This window comes from Choloepus didactylus, chromosome 2 (assembly GCF_015220235.1).
Source record: "Choloepus didactylus isolate mChoDid1 chromosome 2, mChoDid1.pri, whole genome shotgun sequence".
NCBI classification, from domain to species: Eukaryota; Metazoa; Chordata; class Mammalia; order Pilosa; family Megalonychidae; genus Choloepus; species Choloepus didactylus.
In genome coordinates this window covers 132,456,795-132,478,470 of record NC_051308.1, presented here as the reverse complement: position 1 = coordinate 132,478,470, position 21,676 = coordinate 132,456,795, and the positions used below count along the sequence as shown (strand labels likewise).

Sequence of the window (21,676 nt, the reverse complement as noted above, 5' to 3'; positions counted from 1 at the left end):
AAGTTTCCTAGACATTCTATTTCATACCTTCTTTTTCCTCATATCTCCATTCACCACTCCTGCTCTCAGCTAATGGCCTTACCTCATCCTTTATTTAGAAAGTAGAAGCCATTAAACTCAAAATCCCTCATCTCCCTATCCCAGAGTTCACAATCCTGTCTGCCTCCTCAGCTGTATTTTCCTTTTTGCTTCTTGTTACAATGGATGAAGTATCCTTCTTCCTGTCAGAAATCAATCCTTTTTCTTGGGTTCTAAAATCCAAAGCTCAGTTAATCAAGATCTATGCCTCTTGCATTATCTCTTCTCCTAATCATCTCTTCCTCTAATGAACTATCATCATAAACATTTAAACAGACAGTTCTGGTATCTCCCATACTTAAAACAAAAATAAAACAACTTCTCATCCCCTCCACCCACTGTCTCCACGTCAATACAAAATTTCTTAAAAGCTGCTCATGCATCTCCACGTCCTTCCTAAAACATTCAAAAGTTCTGTTTTGATGGAGTTGGAAACTAGATTGTAGGGTTCTCTGAAAGGTGTTAAGGAAACCAGCGTAGTAAGTATAGGTCACACATTTGATGAGCTTGGCAGTTAAAGAAAAAAGAGAAAAGGAACCATAGTGGAGGCAGTGGAGAGAAGAGATAAAAATGAAATAAGGTTATGTAAGAATAAATGTCAGCCGTTAGGTAAAACACATGTATTAATATAAATATACTATTATTCATCAAGACCATGAGTTTGGTATTCAGTCCTGGATTCAGATCCCAATTCTCCCTTCACTAGTTATCCAACCTCAGAATTACCGCTTAATCTCGCTGTGCTTAAAATGAAGGGACCTCTATCTCATAGGTGTATTAAAGATTAAATGAAATAATGCATATAAAACACTTTTCTCATGCTTGGCACAGTTGTTAATGTGTTATTATTACCATTATCATTCCCATAGGAATAGATAAGCTTCCATGGCTGACTCTTAAAAAGTAGTGAGCAACTAAAGAATAGCAGCATTTCAGAAAGCATTAGAAAATCTTTAAATCCTGATCTTAAGCTGGAGCAAAGGCCAGAAGCTTTCTGCTGTTAGAGACCAGCAGCAAGCATCCCTTGAGGTTGGAGGGAAGTCTTTCCAGGCACGTAACACCATGGGAATCTGGGAGTAAAAACAGATAAACTAGCTCAGCACAGCCACACCCACAGGATTACAAAAAGCACTTGCTTTGTGCTTCCATTTTTTCTATTCTGACTTTTCCACTTAAAAGGTTTTGAACATTAAAAATGATTTTATGTCTATATGAAGTAGTAATTTAATATTGGATGTAACCCAACTCAATAATCATTTTAATTAATGCTTTCTAAATATAAAATATTGGACAAGGTACTGTGAAGGATGCATAGATTAACAGAACATGATTTCTTCTCTCAAGAGATTCTTTGTAGTCATGGTATTTGTTTTTCTGTGTTCAGGTTTTGATCAGTATGCAACTGATGTCTGGTGACCCATGCTTTAAAACGTAAGTTGATGCCCAGTAAATGGGTTATTTCTTTGAAAGTAGAAAGTGATTTATTTGTTTAAAATTTTTACATTAATATTTTATAGTGTTTACAGTCTGATACCAGTGAAGGGATGGTTCCTTTCCTGAGAGACTGACTTTCATAGAAATTTCTGTCCAGTTACCGAATGAGCTCTCCATCTTCTGAATTATTTAAGCCATAGGACTTTTGTTTTCTTCAGGTTTTAGGTGAAATTATACAAACTCAAGTTTTCACTTTGACCTCTGTGAACTTACTCATTTCTTCAACGAATACTTATTAAATGCCTTACCATGTCTGAGTCCCATTCTAAACACCGGAGAAACAGCATTGAACAAATAGACTAAGTCCCTGCCATCTTGAAGCTTATATTCTAACAGGAAAACAAACAAACAAGTAAATATAAATATGAAAGATTGTGATGAGTGCTTTGTAGAAAAGTAAAGCAGGATAGGAGGGCCATGGTGGGGTGAAGGATTGCTATTTTATATAGCCAAGGAAGGCATCCCTGGAAAAGATATTTGAATAGAGACTTGAAGGAGATTGGAAACAAGCTTTGCAAATATCTGGAGAAAGAGCAACTCAAGGTAGAGTGAACTAGGACAAAGGCATTAAGGAAGGAGTGTGCTTGGCATATTCAAGGAGAACAGTGTGTTTAGAACACCGTGAATGAGGAGGAGGGTGGTAGGAGATAAGGTCAGATGATAAAGAGTCTTGTAGACCATTATAATAATGACTTCTGCTAATACTCTAAGATAGAAAGCTACTGGGGGGGTTTGAGCAGAAGAGTCAAGTTATCCACCTTGTGGCTGGTAGGTAGGGAATAGACAACCAAGAGCAGTGACGGATAAGGACAGAAATAGGGAGATGTGTTAGGAGGCTGTTTCAATTACCCAAGCAAGAGAGGGTGATGGCTTAGACCAGAATGGTAGGAGCACAGGATGATATAAAGGTTTTTGGCCCTAGTTACTAGAAGAATGGTATTTGTTTATTGAGATGAAAAAGACTGCAAGAGGAAGATGTTGGGAGCTTAAGTGGTGGGCATGTTAAGTTTAAGATCCCTTTAAACATCTGACTGGACATGTCAAGTAGGCAGTCAAATAAATCACTATTGTGGTTCAGTGGGGATGTCCAGGCTAGAGATATAAATTTGGAAATCATAGCATCATCAGCATATATATAGTAATTAAAACCATGAGACTTGATGAAATGACATAGAGGTAGTGTATATAGGTAGAGAAAAAGAAAGAACTACATACTAAGATGTGGGCATCCTAGCATGTTTGTGATTGGGGAGACAAGGAAGAAACATTAAAAGAGCAAACACTTGAGATCGGAGGAGGAAACCAAAGGACAGTACTGTCCTGAAAACCAAGTGAAGAAAGTATTTCAAAAAGGAGGAAGTAATGAGCTATGCCATATACTAATGAGATAGGTAAAGGAAGATTAGAACTGAGAATTGAACTTTCGATTTTGTAGTTTTGAGACCATTGGTGATTTTGACAAGCATTTTGATAGAATGCTTTTAGACTAAACCCTTAATGGAGTGGATAAAAGAGAATTTTGCAGAAGAATGGAGACAGTGAGTATAAACAGTTCTAATGAGGACTTTTGCTGCAAAAAGGAACAGAAAAATGGGGTCATAGATAAAAAGGATGGCAGTCAAGGGAAAGGTCTTTTTTTAAAGATGGAAAATAGTATATATAGCATATTTGTATATTAATGGGAATGGTCCAGTAGAGAGGGAGAAATTGATGATGCAGAACAGAAAAGGGACAATTGCTAGAATACTGTCCTTGGATTGTCAAGAAATATGGGGTCAGGTGTCCAGGTGGAGGATCTGGCCTTTGCAAAGAGGATGGACAGTTCATCTTTTGTAATAGGATGAAAGCTTAGAACATGGCAATGGACGCAGATAGCTTGGTACATGAGAAGTGGGAGCATATAGAAGTTCTCTTCTAATTGCTTCTGATTTTTTAGTGAAACAGGAACTAAGATGGTGATTCAAGACCAAGAATGGGAAAGATGACAGGTGGGAGTTTGAGAAGAGAGGAAAAGTTGTGTGAAAGACTTCTTAGACAGTGGGAGAGTGAACTGAACAGGGAAATGGAATAGGATTGCCAACAACCTTGAAGACACTTAATAATTAAAAGTGAAAGTTCACTAGATGTTATTCAAATATCAGAGAAAAAATATATTTAGAAAAGTAAAAAAGTTATGTTATAGCTCTTATAACTTAGAAAGCACTGTCCATATGTTATGTATGTCCATATATATATTTCTCTACTTACATACTGTTTTGTAAAGACAAAAATATATTATTAATACAAATCAACTCTTGATTAGAACTGTGCATTTTTCTGTCACTTAACCTTCCTGCACTGTCTTCTCACAGACCATAATTTCCTTGCTGTTTTCTTTATTTGCTGTGCTCTTGGGACTAAACAATTTTTGCCCTACTATTTTTGGTCTCTCGGGTAACACTTATTTTGTTTTTCTGGTAGAATCAGTATAGGATAAAATGAGAAAATGAGCAGCACAATCTAGTAGAAGAAAATTAATTCATGATTCTTTCCCTTGGACTTTTTATGGTTTCTTCCTTTCTGGCCCCTTCTCTTACCATTTTATCTCTAAACTTGTGAAACTCAGATACTGATGATAAAGGAACTTGAAATCAATCATTTAATGTTTTATATTATCTCCACAAATCTAATTCTGGCAATCTAGCATTGATATTTATAAAGACTTTTATAACTCAAGAATAAACAAAGCTTACCTAATCCCAAGATACATAAAAGTATTTCCCAGGAAAATCAAACCCTCAATAGTTTATATTTTCTCTTTTCTTTGAATATCTAAAATTGTGCAACTGTTAGTAGAAAAAGAGAGGCTTTAACACATCCATGCCCTTGCAGATATTAAGTGTGTATTGACTAGAAAAATGTTTGAACTATTGAGGTAAAAAGTAAATTATTTTTATCATGTTATATTTGAACATATATCAAATATATAAAACCTTACTATTTTAGAGCCAAAAGAATGTTCAAAGTTGCCTAGTCCAATGATTTTTTTTTTTTCAGAATATTTAGCCACAAAACCCTTTGCTCATATGTACTATGAATCCCAGTATATAAAATCACCTTTTGAGGGGTGAGACGGGAGAGCACACTGCCCTACCTACTCCCAGAAGTCCCTAAAAGAGCTTCATGAAGTCAGTTTAAAAAGTACTGGTGTGATCCAAGTTCTCATTTTATAGATGAGGAAACATATCTGCACAGAGCAGTTAAGTTACTTGACTTAGTATCCCCGTGTGGCACAGATATGTAAATAACTCCTGGAGGAAATCATTCTACTATTCTCTCTGCTTTTGTCTGTCTTTGAATTTTTCATGATATAAAGTTTTTAAAGTTTACTAGAGAAAAACACAAGTGCAGCAGATCTTTAGTGTTCTCAGATTTAAATTCTATTTTGATATTTTGTGAGCAGATCTGTGACATATATTGTATAATTTTTCTGAAACACAAATTTTACTATAAGGCCAGTATTTATGAAGATTACAGCTGGTAAGTCAACTTAACCACCTACCCTCAAAACTTTAAGTATGCACCAACTCTTATAAAGGAATGAAAATAACTGAAAAGAAAGCCAACTACTAGTGCTGGTGAATAAAAAGGTTATTTGGGAGAGAAATTATATAATACTGGCATTTGATAATTTGCTGGTAAAGCAGATCTAAGGATGATGTAACCCTTTTGAATAGCAAGGCTCTGAAGCATTTGTATTCTAAAAGGAAGGCAATTACCGTTGTCAAAATGATTTCGTCGTGACTGCTACTGTATTCCAAGTTAGTTCTTGAAACAATTATGTATTATCCATTTTAAGTGAGGACATTGAGGCTCATCGATTCAATACATATGAATTGATTGTCTATCACACACCAGCACTTAGCAAGCTAAATGACATCTAACCCCTTCTCTGAAGAGATTCAGTTATTTAAGTGGAACACAGACACAGAACATACAGTGTCTTTGGGGGTATTGACAATTAAGACTGCCATTGAACCCATTTAATTTAGACTATTTCTAAACTACTAGTGCTGGTGAATAAAAAGGTTATTTGGGAGAGAAATTATGTAATACTGGCATTTGATAATTTTCTGGCAAAGGAGATCTAAGGGTAATGTAACCCTCTTGAATAGCAAGGCTCTGAAGCATTCGTATTCTAAAAGGCAGGAAATTACTGTTGTGAAAAATGATTTCGTGAATGCATAGAGGATAGGATCCCTAACAACTATTCCTTGAATGTCAGGTAAGTCTTCACTGGGGGTGGGGTGGTGGTGGTGATACTGAAATTTACCAAGCAGAGGAGGCATTCCAAGAAGAAAAAATGGTTTGTACAAGTCTATGGCATTGTGATAGGACATGGAATATTTACAGAATGCCAAGTAAATAGTAGTATTGTCATTCTTTGGGGTCATTCTTCATGTATTCTTAACATTACTATGAAGTTAAAGTAAAATCATCCCATCTCTTTCTATAATCAAACTTTATTAAGCCATTTCTGATGAGAGATGTAAAAACATTTTCAGAACAAACGGGTAATTGAATAAAAACTGGCACATGACAGGCACTCAGTGGTTATTTATCCCTAGACAGCTCAGTCATATTGAACAAATAATTTGGGAGTTCTGAAGGGTTGGAAAGCAAGTAAAGAGGTAGGAGGATGGAGACACTGCAATCAGGCCACCTCTGGTATTAAAAGGATAAGAATTTAGATATGCAGACATGAATTATCCATCAGTGATTTACAAATGTGACTATAGAGTCCATTCTTTGTAAGTGTATTTCTTTTAAATATTAGTTTTTCTCATGGAATGTTGATTACATTTTTTTTTTAAACAAGCTGTTTTTTCATTGCTGTTGGTACTTGAAGAAGTAAGTCTAGGCCAGACTGTGAAGGAACTTTTATGCCATTCTAAGGAGTTTGAGCTTTATCCCAGAGGAGCTATTGAAGGCTTTTAAATCAGAGTGTAGCATATTCAGATGCACATTTCAGAATGACCACAGTGATAGTAGCATGAACCAATTAGAAGACTTGCAGTCTTCCAGGAGAAAGTATAACGGCCAAAAGTAAAGTAGTTAGTGGAGGTGGAGAAGATATGATGAATAGAAAAGATGTTAAGAGAGACAATCTGTGGGATTTGGAAATTGATTTAATATTAGGAAATGTGAGTAAGAAGGAGATAGAGGTAATATCCAGGATTCTAGTTTGGGTGACTTTTGTGGATTATACTGGCATCCACAGAAATAAGGAATAAAAGAAGAAAACAAGTTTGAAGAAAGAAGATGAGTTTAGTTGGGAATTTATTGAGTTTGATATACTGGTAGGACAAATCTTGGAAATGTTTCTGTAGGATATACAAGTCTGGAATTTAGGAGCTACTGAGCTAGAAACAGTCTAAATTAAATGGGTTTAATGGCAGTCTTAATTGTCAATACCCCCACAGACCTAAAGAGCCTGATGATACCATTGAGATATCCTAAAAAGAATTAAAGAATTATCACATAGATGAATACACAAATATGTGATGATACTGAACCATTGATTGTATACTTTGGAAGGATTGTATGGTATGTGAATGTATCGCAATAAAATTACGTTAAAAATAAATAAATTATATGTGTGTTTGTGTGTATATGTATATATGAAGAATTACCACATAATTGGTCAACTGTATGATCCCTTCGACCACTGTATTAGTTAGGGTTCTCTAGGGAAACAGAATCAATGAGAGATATCTATGAATATAAGATTTATAAAAGTGACTCACGCAACTGTGGGTATGCACGAGTCCAAATCCCATTGGGCAGTCAGCAAACTGGCAACTCCAATGAAGATGTTCAACGAACTCCTCAGGAAACGAACTGGCAACTTTGACGAATTCCTCAGGAAGTGAACTGGAATCTTCGACGAACGTGTTCGATGAACTCAGGAAATGAACTGGCAACTTCAACGAACTCCTCAGGAAATGCTTCGCTGGTCAGCCGAAGAAGTGAAGGTCCTCTGTCTGTCTTGCTTAAAAGTCTTCAGCTTGGATATAGTAGGAGCAAGTTCACAGAAATGTTGCTATATTAGGTAACTTTCTTGGGGTAAAGTAGGAACATGTTGGAAGTTAAGCAGTTATCTTAGGTTAGTTGTCTTTTTCTTACTCCCTTATTATGGTCTCTTTGAAATGTTCTTTTATTGTATGTTTGTTTTCTTTTTAACTTTTTTTCATACAGTTGATTTAAAAAAGAAGGGAAAGTTAAAAAAAGAAAAAAGAAAAACAAGGAAAAAAAAAAAGATGTAGTGCCCCCTTGAGGAGCCTGTGGAGAATGCAGGGGTATTCGCCTACCCCACCTCCATGGTTGCTAACATGACCACAGACATAGGGGACTGGTGGTTTGATGGGTTGAGCCCTCTACCACAGGTTTTACCCTTGGGAAGATGGTTGCTGCAAAGGAGAGGCTAGGCCTCCCTATGGTTGTGCCTAAGAGCCTCCTCCTGAATGCCTCTTTGTTGCTCAGATGTGGCCCTGTCTCTCTAGCTAAGCCAACTTGAAAGGTGAAATCACTGCCCTCCCCCCTACATGGGATCAGACACCCAGGGGAGTGAATCTCCCTGGCAACGTGGAATATGACTCCCGGGGAAGAATGTAGACCTGGCATCGTGGGACGGAGAACATCTTCTTGACCAAAAGGGGGATGTGAAAGGAAATGAAATAAGCTTCAGTGGCAGAGAGAATCCAAAAGGAGCCGAGAGGTCACTCTGGTGGGCACTCTTACGCACACTTTAGACAACCCTTTTTAGGTTCTAAAGAATTGGGGTAGCTGGTGGTGGATACCTGAAACTATCAAACTACAACCCAGAACCCATGAATCTCGAAGACAGTTGTATAAAAATGTAGCTTATGAGGGGTGACAATGGGATTGGGAAAGCCATAAGGACCACACTCCACTTTGTCTAGTTTATGGATGGATGAGTAGAAAAATAGGGGAAGGAAACAAACAGACAAAGGTACCCAGTGTTCTTTTTTACTTCAATTGCTCTTTTTCACTCTAATTATTATTCTTGTTATTTTTGTGTGTGTGCTAATGAAGGTGTCAGGGATTGATTTGGGTGATGAATGTACAACTATGTAATGGTACTGTAAACAATCGAAAGTATGATTTGTTTTGGTTGACTGCGTGGTATGTGAATATATCTCAATAAAATGAATTTAAAAAAAAAAAAAGTCTTCAGCTGATTGATTGGATTAAATCCAGCCAACTGCATTCTCTCTTTTTTTTTTTTTTTTAATCATCATTTTATTGAGATATATTCACATACCACGCAGTCATACAAAACAAATTGTACTTTCGATTGTTTACAGTACCATTACATAGTTGTACATTCATCACCTAAATCAATCCCTGACACCTTCATTAGCACACACACAAAAATAACAAGAATAATAATTAGAGTGAAAAAGAGCAATTGAAGTAAAAAAGAACACTGGGTACCTTTGTCTGTTTGTTTGCTTCCCCTACTTTTCTACACATCCATCCATAAACTAGACAAAGTGGAGTTTGGTCCTTATGGCATTCCCAATCCCACTGTCACCCCTCATAAGCTACATTTTTATACAACTGTCTTCGAGATTCATGGGTTCTGGGTTGTAGTTTAATAGTTTCAGGTATCCACCACCAGCTACCCCAATTCTTTAGAACCTAAAAAAGGTTGTCTAAAGTGTGCGTAAGAGTGCCCACCAGAGTGATCTCTCGGCTCGTTTTGGAATCTCTCTGCCACTGAAGCTTATTTCATTTCCTTTCACATCCCCCTTTTGGTCAAGAAGATGTTCTCCATCCCACGATGCCGGGTCTACATTCCTCCCCGGGAGTCATATTCCACGTTGCCAGGGAGATTCACTTCCCTGGGTGTCTGATCCCACGTAGGGGGGAGGGCAGTGATTTCACCTTTCAAGTTGGCTTAGGCAGAGAGAGAGGGCCACATCTGAGCAACAAAGAGGCATTCAGGAGGAGACTCTTAGGCACAAATACAGGGAGGCCTAGCCTCTCCTTTGCAGCAACCGTCTTCCCAAGGGTAAAACTTATGGTAGAGGGCTCAACCCATCAAACCACCAGTCCCCTATGTCTGTGGTCATGTTAGCAACCATGAAGGTGGGGTAGGCAAATACCCCTGCATTCTCCACAGGCTCCTCAAGGGGGCACTACATCTTTTTTTTTTTTTTTTTTCCTTGTTTGTCTTTTTTCTTTTCTTTTTTTTTTTTTTAACTTTCCCTTCTTTTTTAAATCAACTGTATGAAAAAAAAAGTTAAAAAGAAAACAAACATACAATAAAAGAACATTTCAAAGAGACCATAACAAGGGAGTAAGAAAAAGACAACTAACCTAAGATAACTGCTTAACTTCCAACATGTTCCTACTTTACCCCAAGAAAGTTACATAATATAGCAACATTTCTGTGAACTTGTTCCTACTATATCCATCAGAAATTAACAGACCATAGTCATTTCTGGGCATCCCCAGAACGTTAAATAGCTTATCTGTTCTTCTTGGATTCTCTCTTTGTGGAAGATACGCCCTTCGCTGAGTCATCAGTCACAGCTGCAGCCAATTCCTATTTTATCTCAGGTCACCAAGGGATAATTTTTAGAAGGATATGGTTTTCCTCTGGAATATTAACCTCCCATGGTTGAGGATGTTTTAAAATAAAAATTCCTATGTTAAAGAAAAAACAAAACTTATTAGGACTCAAACTTGTCCACACCTCCCTGGTTCACAGCTCCCACATTGGCACAGGAGCCTTGAATTAAGCAATAAAATATATCCATCACCTACTCCCAGAGAATCCAGTCCGAAAAACAAACCTAAATAACTGGGCCTCTGTATAGACTCTCCTGCTATGTGAACTGTTTAAAGGAGAATGTTGAAGATAAAACCATGGATGCTATTTAAGAAATAAGTGGAGCCAGCAGGAGAGCTTGGGCATTGAAGCAGGAGGTGTGAGTTATTCTCCTTCATCAGATAAAAAGAGGCTTGATGCCTCCATGTCCACCACAGAGATACCTCCCTGCCTGGTCTGGGGAGTTGAATTGATAAGTGAAGCTTCCACTGATCAGTGCTGGGAACACACTGACGGATTCCTTCTCTCTTTTCAGGACTCCATGGAGACCCTTTCTGGTCTTACATTTTATGTTATGTAAAAAACTTTTTTCTAATTGAAATTTATTCAGGTTTTGAGATTGTTGATTTTTTAAATTACTTTCATCCTCAAAGGATAACATTATCAGGCACCTTATTAATTACTGTGTACTGACTGCCAATCTCAGGCTCACACATAAATCAGGTTCTGATCCTTAGAGATGTTTATTTGTAGGCCTCCTTCTACATCGATGTCTATACCAGTTGCTGGTGAATCTGAATCTCTGGAAGAAGATAGAAAAGGTGGAGAGACTCTCAAAGTCCATCTTGGAATAGCAGGTATGAATGTGTAAGCATAGTAGTTTTTTAATTTGTAAGGAAAGTACTACTTAGTGTTCTAAAAGATGCCTGAGTCCCTTCCAGATTTAAAATTGTATGGATATATGGCTTGAAATGGGCCAGTAAGTATCATCAGAGATTTAAATTATATAATTCATGGTGAAGCCGATGTTCATTTTGTCTAAAGTATTGTGCTCTGACAAATTAAAAGCCTCTTTGTGATGACACACAGCCCCTCTTTTGCATCTACACACTCCCCAAAATTACAACAGTGAATTCTACGGGATTTTCCCCATTCCATATGCCCAGAACGTCTGCAGTCACCTCCCAGGTGTTACTTCTCTCCCTTGAGTCATCTTCCCTCTGTCAGTGAGTCTTAAATGTTAGTGTGCATCAGAATCACCTGGTATGCTTATTAAAACAAAATCAGAGTTTTCCCTTCAGCATTTAAATATTCTGGATTCTTTCTTATCTAAAAAGCAAACAAACAAAACCTCATTAACTTACTACCTTCTCTGTCTGCTTCTCTTTCTCTCCCTCCTCCTCACACATACATTTTTCTCTCTCTTCTCTGTCCATGTATGTATGGTGTGTATGTGTGTGTGTGTGTGTGTGTGTGTTGGTTTCCATTCAGATATCTGGAGTAGGGCTTGAGAATTTGTATTTCTAACAAGTTACCAGGTGATGCTAATACTGCTGGTCCCTGGCCCACACATTGAGATCCTCTTGTCCTTGCAAACTCCCAGCTATAGTTAGAATCTACTCTGGGAGTTAAAAGAAGGGTGGGGGAAAATGGCAAGTTGGTTGGAGAAAAAAAGACTAGCCTTAAGAGCTTCTTGTCATCTCCCATGTTATGTGAGGAGGGTGTGTTGTTTGAAAGAATGGAAAAGAAGGTGAAGTGATATGATTAACATTTTAACCACCTTTTCATATATACAAATACAATTTCTTACAGATAATGGGACTACTAAATTTCCTGAGTATGATTTAGGATCAACATATCCTTTAGGTACTTTTAGCCCTTCCTTTAGCTCTTTCCCTTCAGCATTTAAATATTCTAGATTCTTTCTTATCTAAAAAGCAAACAAACAAAACCTCATTAACTTCTCTGTCTGCTTCTCTTTCTCTCCCTCCCCCTCACACATACATTTTTCTCTCTCTTCTCTGTCCATGTATGTATGGTGTGTGTGTGTGTGTGTGTGTGTGTGTATCACACTTCTAGAAAAAATATACCTCCCATTGATTCTGGTTTCTTCTGTCTTCTACCATTTCTTGATACTATCTCCAGTAAATTACAATTGCTAAATCCTGTGGACATTTTTTCTGTTCTTATCTGACTTTGCCACTTACTCTTTCTTGAAGCGTCGTCTTTCTTGGACATCAACACTCTGACCTTTCCTTTTCTAGCTTGGAGGCTGCTGCTTCTTTCGCTGTCCTCTTAAACATTGATGTCCCACAGGATTTGGTCCCCTCTACTTACTCTGCCTGGGCCTTTAACTATCCTTAGATTTAACTGTCACATAAATGTCAATATGATCATGTAAACGTAAGCTAAATACTTTTAATTCACAAATTCGTATTAACTGCAGGCCTCTCCCATGAACGCCAAGTACATATTTCCCAATGTTTTCTGGAAACGTCCACCTCGTGCCACCTTTTGTATTGAAATCCATCTGTTTACCTTTCTCTCTAGCTAGACTTTTAAGTTCCCTATGATCAGGTCTTATTTATCTTTGTATCTTCAACATAATGCCGGGGATATAATAGGCACTCAATGAACATTTGTTGAATGGGCATCCTCAGGTGTCTCAAATTCCATATATGCAACACAACTCCACTGACCCTTCCTCATGTATTTTCTATCTCAGTTAATGATGTTACCGTCCACCCAGATACCCAAACTAGAAACTTACCCTGTCTCAAATTATATTTAGTAATTGAGTCCTGTCATTTGTGCTTCCTAAACATTTCTCACTCTCAGCTGGAAAGGCACATGGCTGGCGTCTGCTCCAAAGTTCTGGTTTCAAAATGGCTTCCTCCTGGGATGTTCCTCTCTAGGCTTCAGTTCCTCAAAAATGTCACTTTTAGTTGAACGTGGGGTATTTGTCCTCTCTTAGCTTCTCTGGAGCAAGAGTCTGCTTTCAATGGCCGTCTTCAAACTGTCTCTCATCTGCAGCTCCTGTGCTTTCCCTCCATCTGCCTCCCACCCCCCCACACACACACCCAATCCCCACCCCCTCACCCCCCAGTTCATCCTGTTGCCAAAGCAGTCATCCCAAAATGTAGATCTGGTCATGTCACGCCCTTGCTTAAAGCCACTGAATTATTTTCTTATTTAAACTCTGTAGCATTACATAAAGGGCCTTCTTCAGTAGGCCTCTGCTTATCTCTCCAGCCTCTTTGGCCTCAGTCATGTATATTCCTACCCTGTGTGCTAACTTTACCAAACTATTTCCTTTTCCACGAATAAGGCATTCTTTTCCCTCTGCCTTTCCCCAACTCCTCTACTTAGGAATTCCCATATTTAACTTGCATGGTTAACCTCCTCTATGAGGTCTTTCCCCCATTACCAGGTTGTGTTAAATGCACTGCCCCTCTGAGCTCCCATTACCTTCTTTCAATGTGTAAATTTTAGAACTTACCACATTGTATTATATCTGTTTGCTTCTGCCTCTAAACTCTGTGCATGTATTCTGTCTTATTTATTTTTGTACCCCCTATATCTTGTGTAGTGCTGAGCACATGGCTTGATAAGAATTTAATAAATGTTTATTAAATAAATGCATCTTGAAAACTATTAGATAAATGGATGAATTAAGATCTGAGCCAACCCCAGGAATAAAGAGTTAGCCTTATATCATTCTTAATATGAACCAACTCTGAGCTCAGATTTTGTATGTGTTAACCTTTGGATGAGGACCACTGTAGACCAGAACTAGGGATGCTTGTTTAGACTTGCATCTTACGTCTGTCCAAAAATGAGAAGCCTTTGCTGAAGGGCCAGGTTGCTCCAGTAGCTTGCTTTTTGACAGCATTTGTTGGTCCAATTGCATCCAATATCATTTATAGAACTGATGCTATAACTGCTGTATTAGTCAATGGTTTCCTTCCGCCTCTAAGCAAAAAACAGTTCTTGTTTCCAAATAATTCATTTTAGTGAAAATGGTCACAGTTCTGCATTCTGTGAAAGAAGCCTGGTTCTGGAAATACAAAATCGATAGCTGGAATATGCGTATAATCTGGGAACTGCTAGAGATATTGTATAGCTTTGACACTGCTTTTTGGACATTTACTTTGAAGCTGAATGCTATAATTAAGTTCTTAAGAAGTCTTATTCTCAGTGCTACATTCTGTGCTGTTGATTTTAAGCCACAGATATTGCCCAAATTATAGCCTAGCACTAGCAGTGTTAACATTAAAGTAATAAAGTGCTCTTCAGTTTACTGCTGTGATAAATTTTTGAGGAAACAAAATTTCCTCAAAAGCCACATTAACACCTGAAAATTTTGTAGAATTTATAAGAACACATCTGACCTATTTTTATTAGAGAAATGCTGAAAACAAAAACTGAAGATAGTTTTATTTTATTCAAGATAGTGTCTTTAAATCTAATGAAAAATATGATTCTAAAAATTAAGGTATTTAAGTGTTTTATATTTCTTGCAACAGTGTTTTCATTGTTCTGATTTAAAGGGATTTCTGTCACTTTGAAAATTACTTTTTGTTGATAATGAACTTGACAGAGCTCATAAAATCTGCATATTAGAATATAAATTGACCATCAACTTGTTGGCAGGAAATAATAACATCATATTATGACATATTGTAGATCTTTCAGCAAAGAGTGCCTCTGTTCCCGATGAACTTGGTGCCTGTGGACATTCCCGAACATCGAGCCATGCCAGCCAGCAGTCAAAAGTATCAGGTAGAGGGTAACAGTGAAGTCGGATTCCTTAGACATTCTAAAGTGACTTGAAGCTGCTTTAGTGTGGAGAAGAATGTTAGATTACAGTCAATTTTTTATATTAATACTATAACCAAAGTGATTTTCTCTGACAGGCTATAGCACATGTCACTCCCGGTCATCCAGTTTCTCTGAGTTCTGCCACAGGAGAAATACCTCAGTGGGTAGTACATCAACAGGAATTGAAAGTATTCTAGAGCCGTGTGATGAAATTGAGCAAAAAATAGTTGACCCAAATCTTGATTCAACCGATAAAGAAGATACAGCATCAGAAAACTTCAACAGGTATCCTTTTGGGTTTCAGTTTAAACAAACAAACAAACAAACAAAATACGCTTTGTTTCAATACATAATGAAAAGGAAATAAATTTAATTCTTTAAATTTTCGAAGATACCCAGTGAAACAAGATTCTGTGGAATCTCAACTGAAGCGAGTTGATGCCACCAGAGTGGATGCAGATGATATTGTGGAGAAAATATTACAAAGTCAAGACTTCAGCCTAGATTCCAGTGCAGAAGGTATGTGGGTAACTGTTAAAGATAAATTTGTGCAATCCACGTTTGTGTAATCCATGCGGTCAGCATCAAAGAGTCAGTGCATCATGATGCTAACTGTTGCATATTTGTGAAATAAATTTCATGTCCTAACAATCTCAAGATAATTTTGTAGCTCATATCTTTCTAAGAATGGGTATTGAATTTGGTAAAGAATGGACTTTAGTTAACAGGAATTAATTTTAAAGAAAGCTTTATTTATTGTATTTTTTAATTACGCATCAGTGTTCATGTGTACCTTACGGTAGATGTTAGCATCTGCTTCTATCAAACCTGGATATAAATGCTTCCAGTCACTGTTGTAATATGGAGGATTGGGTGGTGCTCTTAAAATGATAGTGAATAACAGAAGCCTTCATTCCCTTCTTAGCCTTTCACTGAAACTGGAAATTTATATGCCACCAGTTTGAAAGGTGTAATTATTCATGCTTGTGTGAACAGAGAGCACTTAACAGTCGGCTTGGTTTCATTATGTGACTGGTTAAAGAGAAAGAAATAAACATTACTTGTGGAGATTTGTAGGAAGAGCTGTCCTCATTACTCAGTCAAAAGAAAAAGAGCTTTAGGAAAGTTGGTGAGAAATAACTATTAAGATATCTTTTAAATTGCCTGTTTTAAAACATGCATGTAATTTTGATTTTTTTAAGTTTTAAATTTCTTCAATAAGCAAAAACTGAAATGTAAAATGTGAATTGTTAAAACATGAATATTATTTGGCAATAGTCTAATAATTGTACAAATAACAAACATCTTAAATGTATATTGCAGAAGAAGGACTGAGGTTATTTGTCGGGCCTGGAGGAAGTACAACCTTTGGCAGTCATCATCTCCCAAATAGGTATGTAGTCCAAGTAATATCTTATTAAAACAAAGGATAGACTAACCCATCCCCAGCACCAAAGGTGGCAGGGACAGCCAGGGCCATGCCACACGTATTGTGCCAGCTGCCACGGAACGAACCTAGGGCTTGGCAATAATAACTTTTCTGAAGTATGTAAAGATGTTGAACTTTGGCCCCTAAAACCATACAGTGGAATCAGTCAACAAGAGGCCCTTCCATATTTGAAAGTGCTTATCAAAGGAAAATAAAAAGGCACAAGCAATGATTTTGGGGGGTGCTTCAGTGAAGACACGGACCAATGTGTATAATCATGGAATCTCCTTGCTAACCATGACCACCTGCTCTCCTTGATAAGCGAGAGATTAGGTAAGGGAAGAAAAAAAAGAGGTCAACATGAAGCTAAAGCAACGAGTTCTGCTGTTAGTGATTCTCCTTGTCATCTTTATCTTTACCAAAATTTTCCTGATTGATAACTTAGATACCTCAGCTGCCAACTGAGAGGACAGAAGGCTTTTCACAAAATGATAGCTGGTCTCTGGGTAAGCTGGAGCCGAAACTGCATCTCCCTATTCTAGGAGATTGCAGCCTAGTGGTAGGAAGAGTACTCAGGAACAGAACCCTGAAGGGGCATCAGAGCTCGAGGCAATCAGGTATGCCATGGCCACCAAGAAAATCACTAAAGCTGATGTGGATTTTAAAGGGACACAACTGAAAGCCTTACTGATACTTGAAGGAGGTCAGAACATTGTCTTCCAACCTAAATGGTATAGCTGAGACTATGTGGTAGGTAGGGAACAATATGCTGATCGTGATAGACACAACACAGAGGTAGCAGCCTTTCACTGGGACAGGATTCTGGGTTTCTGCCAGCCCTCTTGGTTATTGGAAGATATGTTAATCTAGGGCAGAGATCAAAGCTTCTGTTACCAGGCAGAAGCTATTGAGCACCTTCCTATTTGTAAGAAACAATACTTGCTTCTATGGGAAGTGTTATAACTGCTGAGAAGCAGAGCCAGCTTGTGCTGATCTGCCACACTCTGGCTCCCAGATGCGTGGCCTCTGCCAAAACACCAATAGCCATGGGGCAGGGCTTACTGAGAAGGCAGATTGGCCCAGGCAGGAGTATGAGGACAGCTGCCTTTTGACTCTGGCCCACATCTCCTAGACATTATTGACACAGCTGCCTTTGATGACCTGATTGGCAATGCTGAGCACCATCACTAAAAGAGCTTTCAAAATGGTGAAGGCACTTGTATGGTCCTCCTTCTCAATAATGCCAAAAGTTTTGGGAACCCCTCACTGGATGAGAGAAGCATTCTTGACCCTCTCTATCAGTATGGCATCATTCGAGTTTCTATTTGGAACAGATTGAACTACCTAAAGAATGATATGCTGAAGACTGCCTTAAATTCTGCCATGGACCCACAGTTCCGGAGCATCCTGGACACCATGAAGCAGTGTGCTGACCAGTTTGGGGCAGACTCTGTGCTGGTGGAAGACAAGATGTCTCTCTCCCACTTGTAATTCTCAACACAAAATACATGAAACCTTTTTACAAAGATAGAAAATCATCACAATCAATTCTAAATGGTATCAGATTTATGAATCAAAAATGGTCCGCATCAAGTTCTGGTGACAGGGGACAGGGTGGCCTTAGATGTCTTTAGTGCTTTCTGTAACAGAAGCTGAAGCAAAGACTACAAGTTTCAGATCGCAGAGCTGTTCTACTGAATCACTGTTTGACTTCCTTGACATTATTTGCCCCTTCTGGCAATGGATATCATAGTTAGTCTTAATTTCTTATGCCAAAGGACAAATAGAGGAGTGACACTGGATAGGTTAATGCTGGGATTGGTTCTGGAGTGTGTGTTTTGAGTTAAACCTTACAATCCTTTCTCTGCACCTGTGAATTTTCTGAAAACACTTTGCAATCTCTGTGTCCCCTTTTCAGGAGGACTAGTCAAATTGGAAAGCTTACTGCCTCCTAAGGAGTGATGGCAAATAAAACCTTGCATTCTATTTTAAAAAAAGTTCATAAGTAGAGCATGTAGATTGCAAATTTCTTATTAAATGGAGGCTAGGAAACTTAAAAATTAGTAGTTACTTAAGGTATGTAGCTCTTGGTTTTCCTTGTTCTGGGGATGTTTGAAATTATATTTTATAGGTCAATTTAACTTCCTTAGATGTATTTTTAGAATATATTAGTAAAGAACCTGTAGAGCATTGTGCAAGATACAATATAAAAAGAATCTTTAGAAAAGAGTTCTTAGTCTGATGTTTTATAAAGAGCAAAGCAAAATTATTTTTTCAGTCTGCGTTCTTATCTGTTTATGAGCAATTATACAACTACTCAGCAACATAAGCTATTATTAGCCTTTCTTGTACTCTTTTCCTCCACCTCACAAGAGTCTAATATACATACAAAAAAAATTTTCTAAGGGCCAAACATTATTTTTGTTGTTATTCAAATGAACTTGATTCCTGGTACTGCAGCAGATAGTAGTGTACACTGATAATCGAGGGCACTTTAGGAATCCCAGCTGCTCCCGCTGCCTGCCTACAGCCTGATCCCTGCCCTTCTCTGCATCCCTGATACTCAGATTTCCTTGTAATATTTCTTTCACTTTCTGTCACATAACTACAGAGTGAGTCAGAGATGCAGGGGGAAGAAGCCCCTTGGATCAAGAATATTATTTAATTCTCTCATGTTTAAAACCTGAACTCATTTTTAATTCATGTCTCCTACCTATACTCATTTTATTGAGTTCTTCTATGGGTCCAGAACATTACAGGGCACAAGGGGTACAAAAATAAGAGTTCAACAGGAAGGCCCTCCATCATCAATTTGATGTGATAGGTAGGTAAGAGAGGGACATACAAAGATGCTGTGAAGAAGTTAATTTGAGGAAGGATTTATTGAGGATGTAACACAATCTAGACTTGTTATTAACTTTCATTTGCTTATCTGTGCATTGAATTCAGTAACTTTGGGGGACCAAATTATGGGTAAAGATGCAAAGAGAAAAGAGCCAGCTTTTACGCACTGCTCTTATTTGTGAATAAAGTTTTACTGGAACACAACCATGCCTATTTGTGTGCATGTTGTCTATGGATGCTTTGATACTACAATGGCAGAGTTCATAGTTGCAACAGAAACCATATGGCTCATAAAGCCTAAAATATTTACTTTCTGGCTCTTTCTAGCAAGTGAGACAGGCAAGTCAACCAAAAGTTGTAATATCATAATAATGCTACATTCCAGAGAAGTAGAAGGAACTCTGAGAGAAGAGAGATGGCCCTCACTCAGACAGAGAAAACTTCCTAGAAGAGTTGACATTTGAAGAGAGTCTCTGGGAAAGTAAAAAATAAGAGAGAGGTTATCTGGCAAATATGGGAAGGCAAATATTACTGTTAGTAGAAACAAATAGAATGAACTTGTAGGTGTAATAATTATAATATATAATAAATAATAATATAGTAATTATTGCTAACATTTATTCAGCATCTGTTATGTACCTGGTACATATGTTTGTTTCATTTAATTCTTACATTATCTCTTTCAATGCTTATGACATTATTAGTTTTAAAAAAGGAAAACAAAGGTACAGACAGGTTGAATAATTTGCCTAAAGCCTTAAAACTAGTAAGTGAAAGAATTAAGATTCAAACTCATGTCTCCCTGTTCTAGTTTGCTAATGCTGCAGAATGCAAAACACCAGAGATGGATTGGCTTTTATAAAAAGGGGGTTTATTTGGCTACACAGTTGCAGTCTTAAAGCCATAAAGTGTGCAAAGGTAACACATCAGTAATCGGGTACCTTCACTGGAGGATGGCCAATGGTGTCCGGAAAACCTCTGTTAGCTGGGAAGGCACGTGGCTGGCGTCTGCTCCAAAGTTCTGGTTTCAAGATGGCTTTCTCCCAGGATGTTCCTCCCTAGCAAGCTTGCTCCTCTTCAAAACGTCACTCACAGCTGCACTGAGTTCCTTCTCTTTGAGTCAGCTCATTTATATGGCTCCACTGATCAAGGCCCACCCTGAATGGGTGGGGCGATGCCTCCATGGGAACATCTCATCAGAGTCATCACCCACAGCTGGGTGGGGCACATTCCAAGCAAATCTAATCAGCACCAAAACGTCTGCCCCACAAGACTACGTCAAAGATAATGGCATTTGGGGGACACAATACATTCAAACTGGCACACTCCCAAAGCCCATTATACTTAACCACTGTACTTTACTGACTTCTATGAATAATAAAATCTATTTAAAGAATTGCTAATAAACAGTTTTTCTAAAGAGAGGGGCATGAGGAAGGGAGTTGGAGGGCATGAGTTGACAAAGACCTTGAAGCCAAATAGAAGAGGGCATTAGACACCATGATAGCAAGTTTATCCTTTATCCTGTGTACAGTGGGGAGCCATTGGTCATTCTTAGACAGGGAAGTGACCTAACAAATTGGCATTTTGGCAAAGTAGCTAACCATAATTTTGAGGGTAGATTGGAGCAAGGAGAGACAAATATCAGGGAACCAGGCAGAAAAGTAGTATTTTGAGGACAGTGTCTGGAGAGAACATGTGTTTGGTTTTTTGTTTGTTTTTCTGTTTTGGTTTGTTTTTTTTTTTTTAGTTAAAGAGACTTGGGTTCTTAGTAAATCACTCTTCTAACCTGGGTAAATCATTTAACCTCAGTGGAACCTTAGTTACCACTATTGAAAAATGGGGATAATCATACCTACCTGAAGGGATTGTTTTAAAGGGTAAATGAGAGAATATGTTCAGTAAATCCTAGCTGTTACTAATTTAGGTACTGGTGAACAACAAGAGATTTTAAAAAATGAAGTTAAATAGTAAATGCTCAAGACCATAGGCTGTGGCTTCAAACTGCCTGAGATCAAGTCCTAGTTCTTCCGCTATTGACTTTACTCAGGTTACTTAATGTCTATAAACTTCAGTTTCCTCACCTATAAAATGGGAGTGATAATTATGTTACCTATCTCACAGGATTTTTTGCAAGAATTAAATTTTAGATAATTTATGTAAAGTACCTAAATTGCTTGGCAGTAATTAACAGTACTAGCTGTTAATGTTTGTGTATTTCAGAAGAAAGAAAGATAATTTCTAATTGAGGATTAATATAAAACCTGGGATATAAAGGCATTCATATGGTAAAGAAAATAATTGTGGCTCTCACTCCCTTCCCAAATAAATGTTACAGTGATCAGTGAATACATGAAAGCCTGAAGTAGGAATTGGGAATTGAAGTAGAT

At 37.8% G+C, this 21,676-nt stretch overlaps 1 protein-coding gene across 2 annotated transcripts in view; it reads left to right on the top strand.

Annotated features, from left to right (window-relative positions):
- The window catches only part of FAM102B (family with sequence similarity 102 member B), a 75,001-nt gene that overhangs the window by 40,039 nt on the left and 13,286 nt on the right, over window positions 1-21,676 (top strand). Inside the window, exons 5-11 of one of the 2 annotated variants that reach the window (XM_037826489.1) lie at window positions 1,463-1,509; window positions 10,946-11,049; window positions 14,879-14,974; window positions 15,109-15,298; window positions 15,405-15,532; window positions 16,337-16,406; window positions 17,777-20,093. In XM_037826489.1, the coding sequence (XP_037682417.1) occupies window positions 1,463-1,509; window positions 10,946-11,049; window positions 14,879-14,974; window positions 15,109-15,298; window positions 15,405-15,532; window positions 16,337-16,406; window positions 17,777-17,933 (792 nt within the window). In that variant the 3' untranslated portion in view covers window positions 17,934-20,093. Of the gene's footprint in view, window positions 1-1,462; window positions 1,510-10,945; window positions 11,050-14,878; window positions 14,975-15,108; window positions 15,299-15,404; window positions 15,533-16,336; window positions 16,407-17,776; window positions 20,094-21,676 lie in introns of those variants that run through there. The other variant, XM_037826490.1, reaches the window with a different exon arrangement.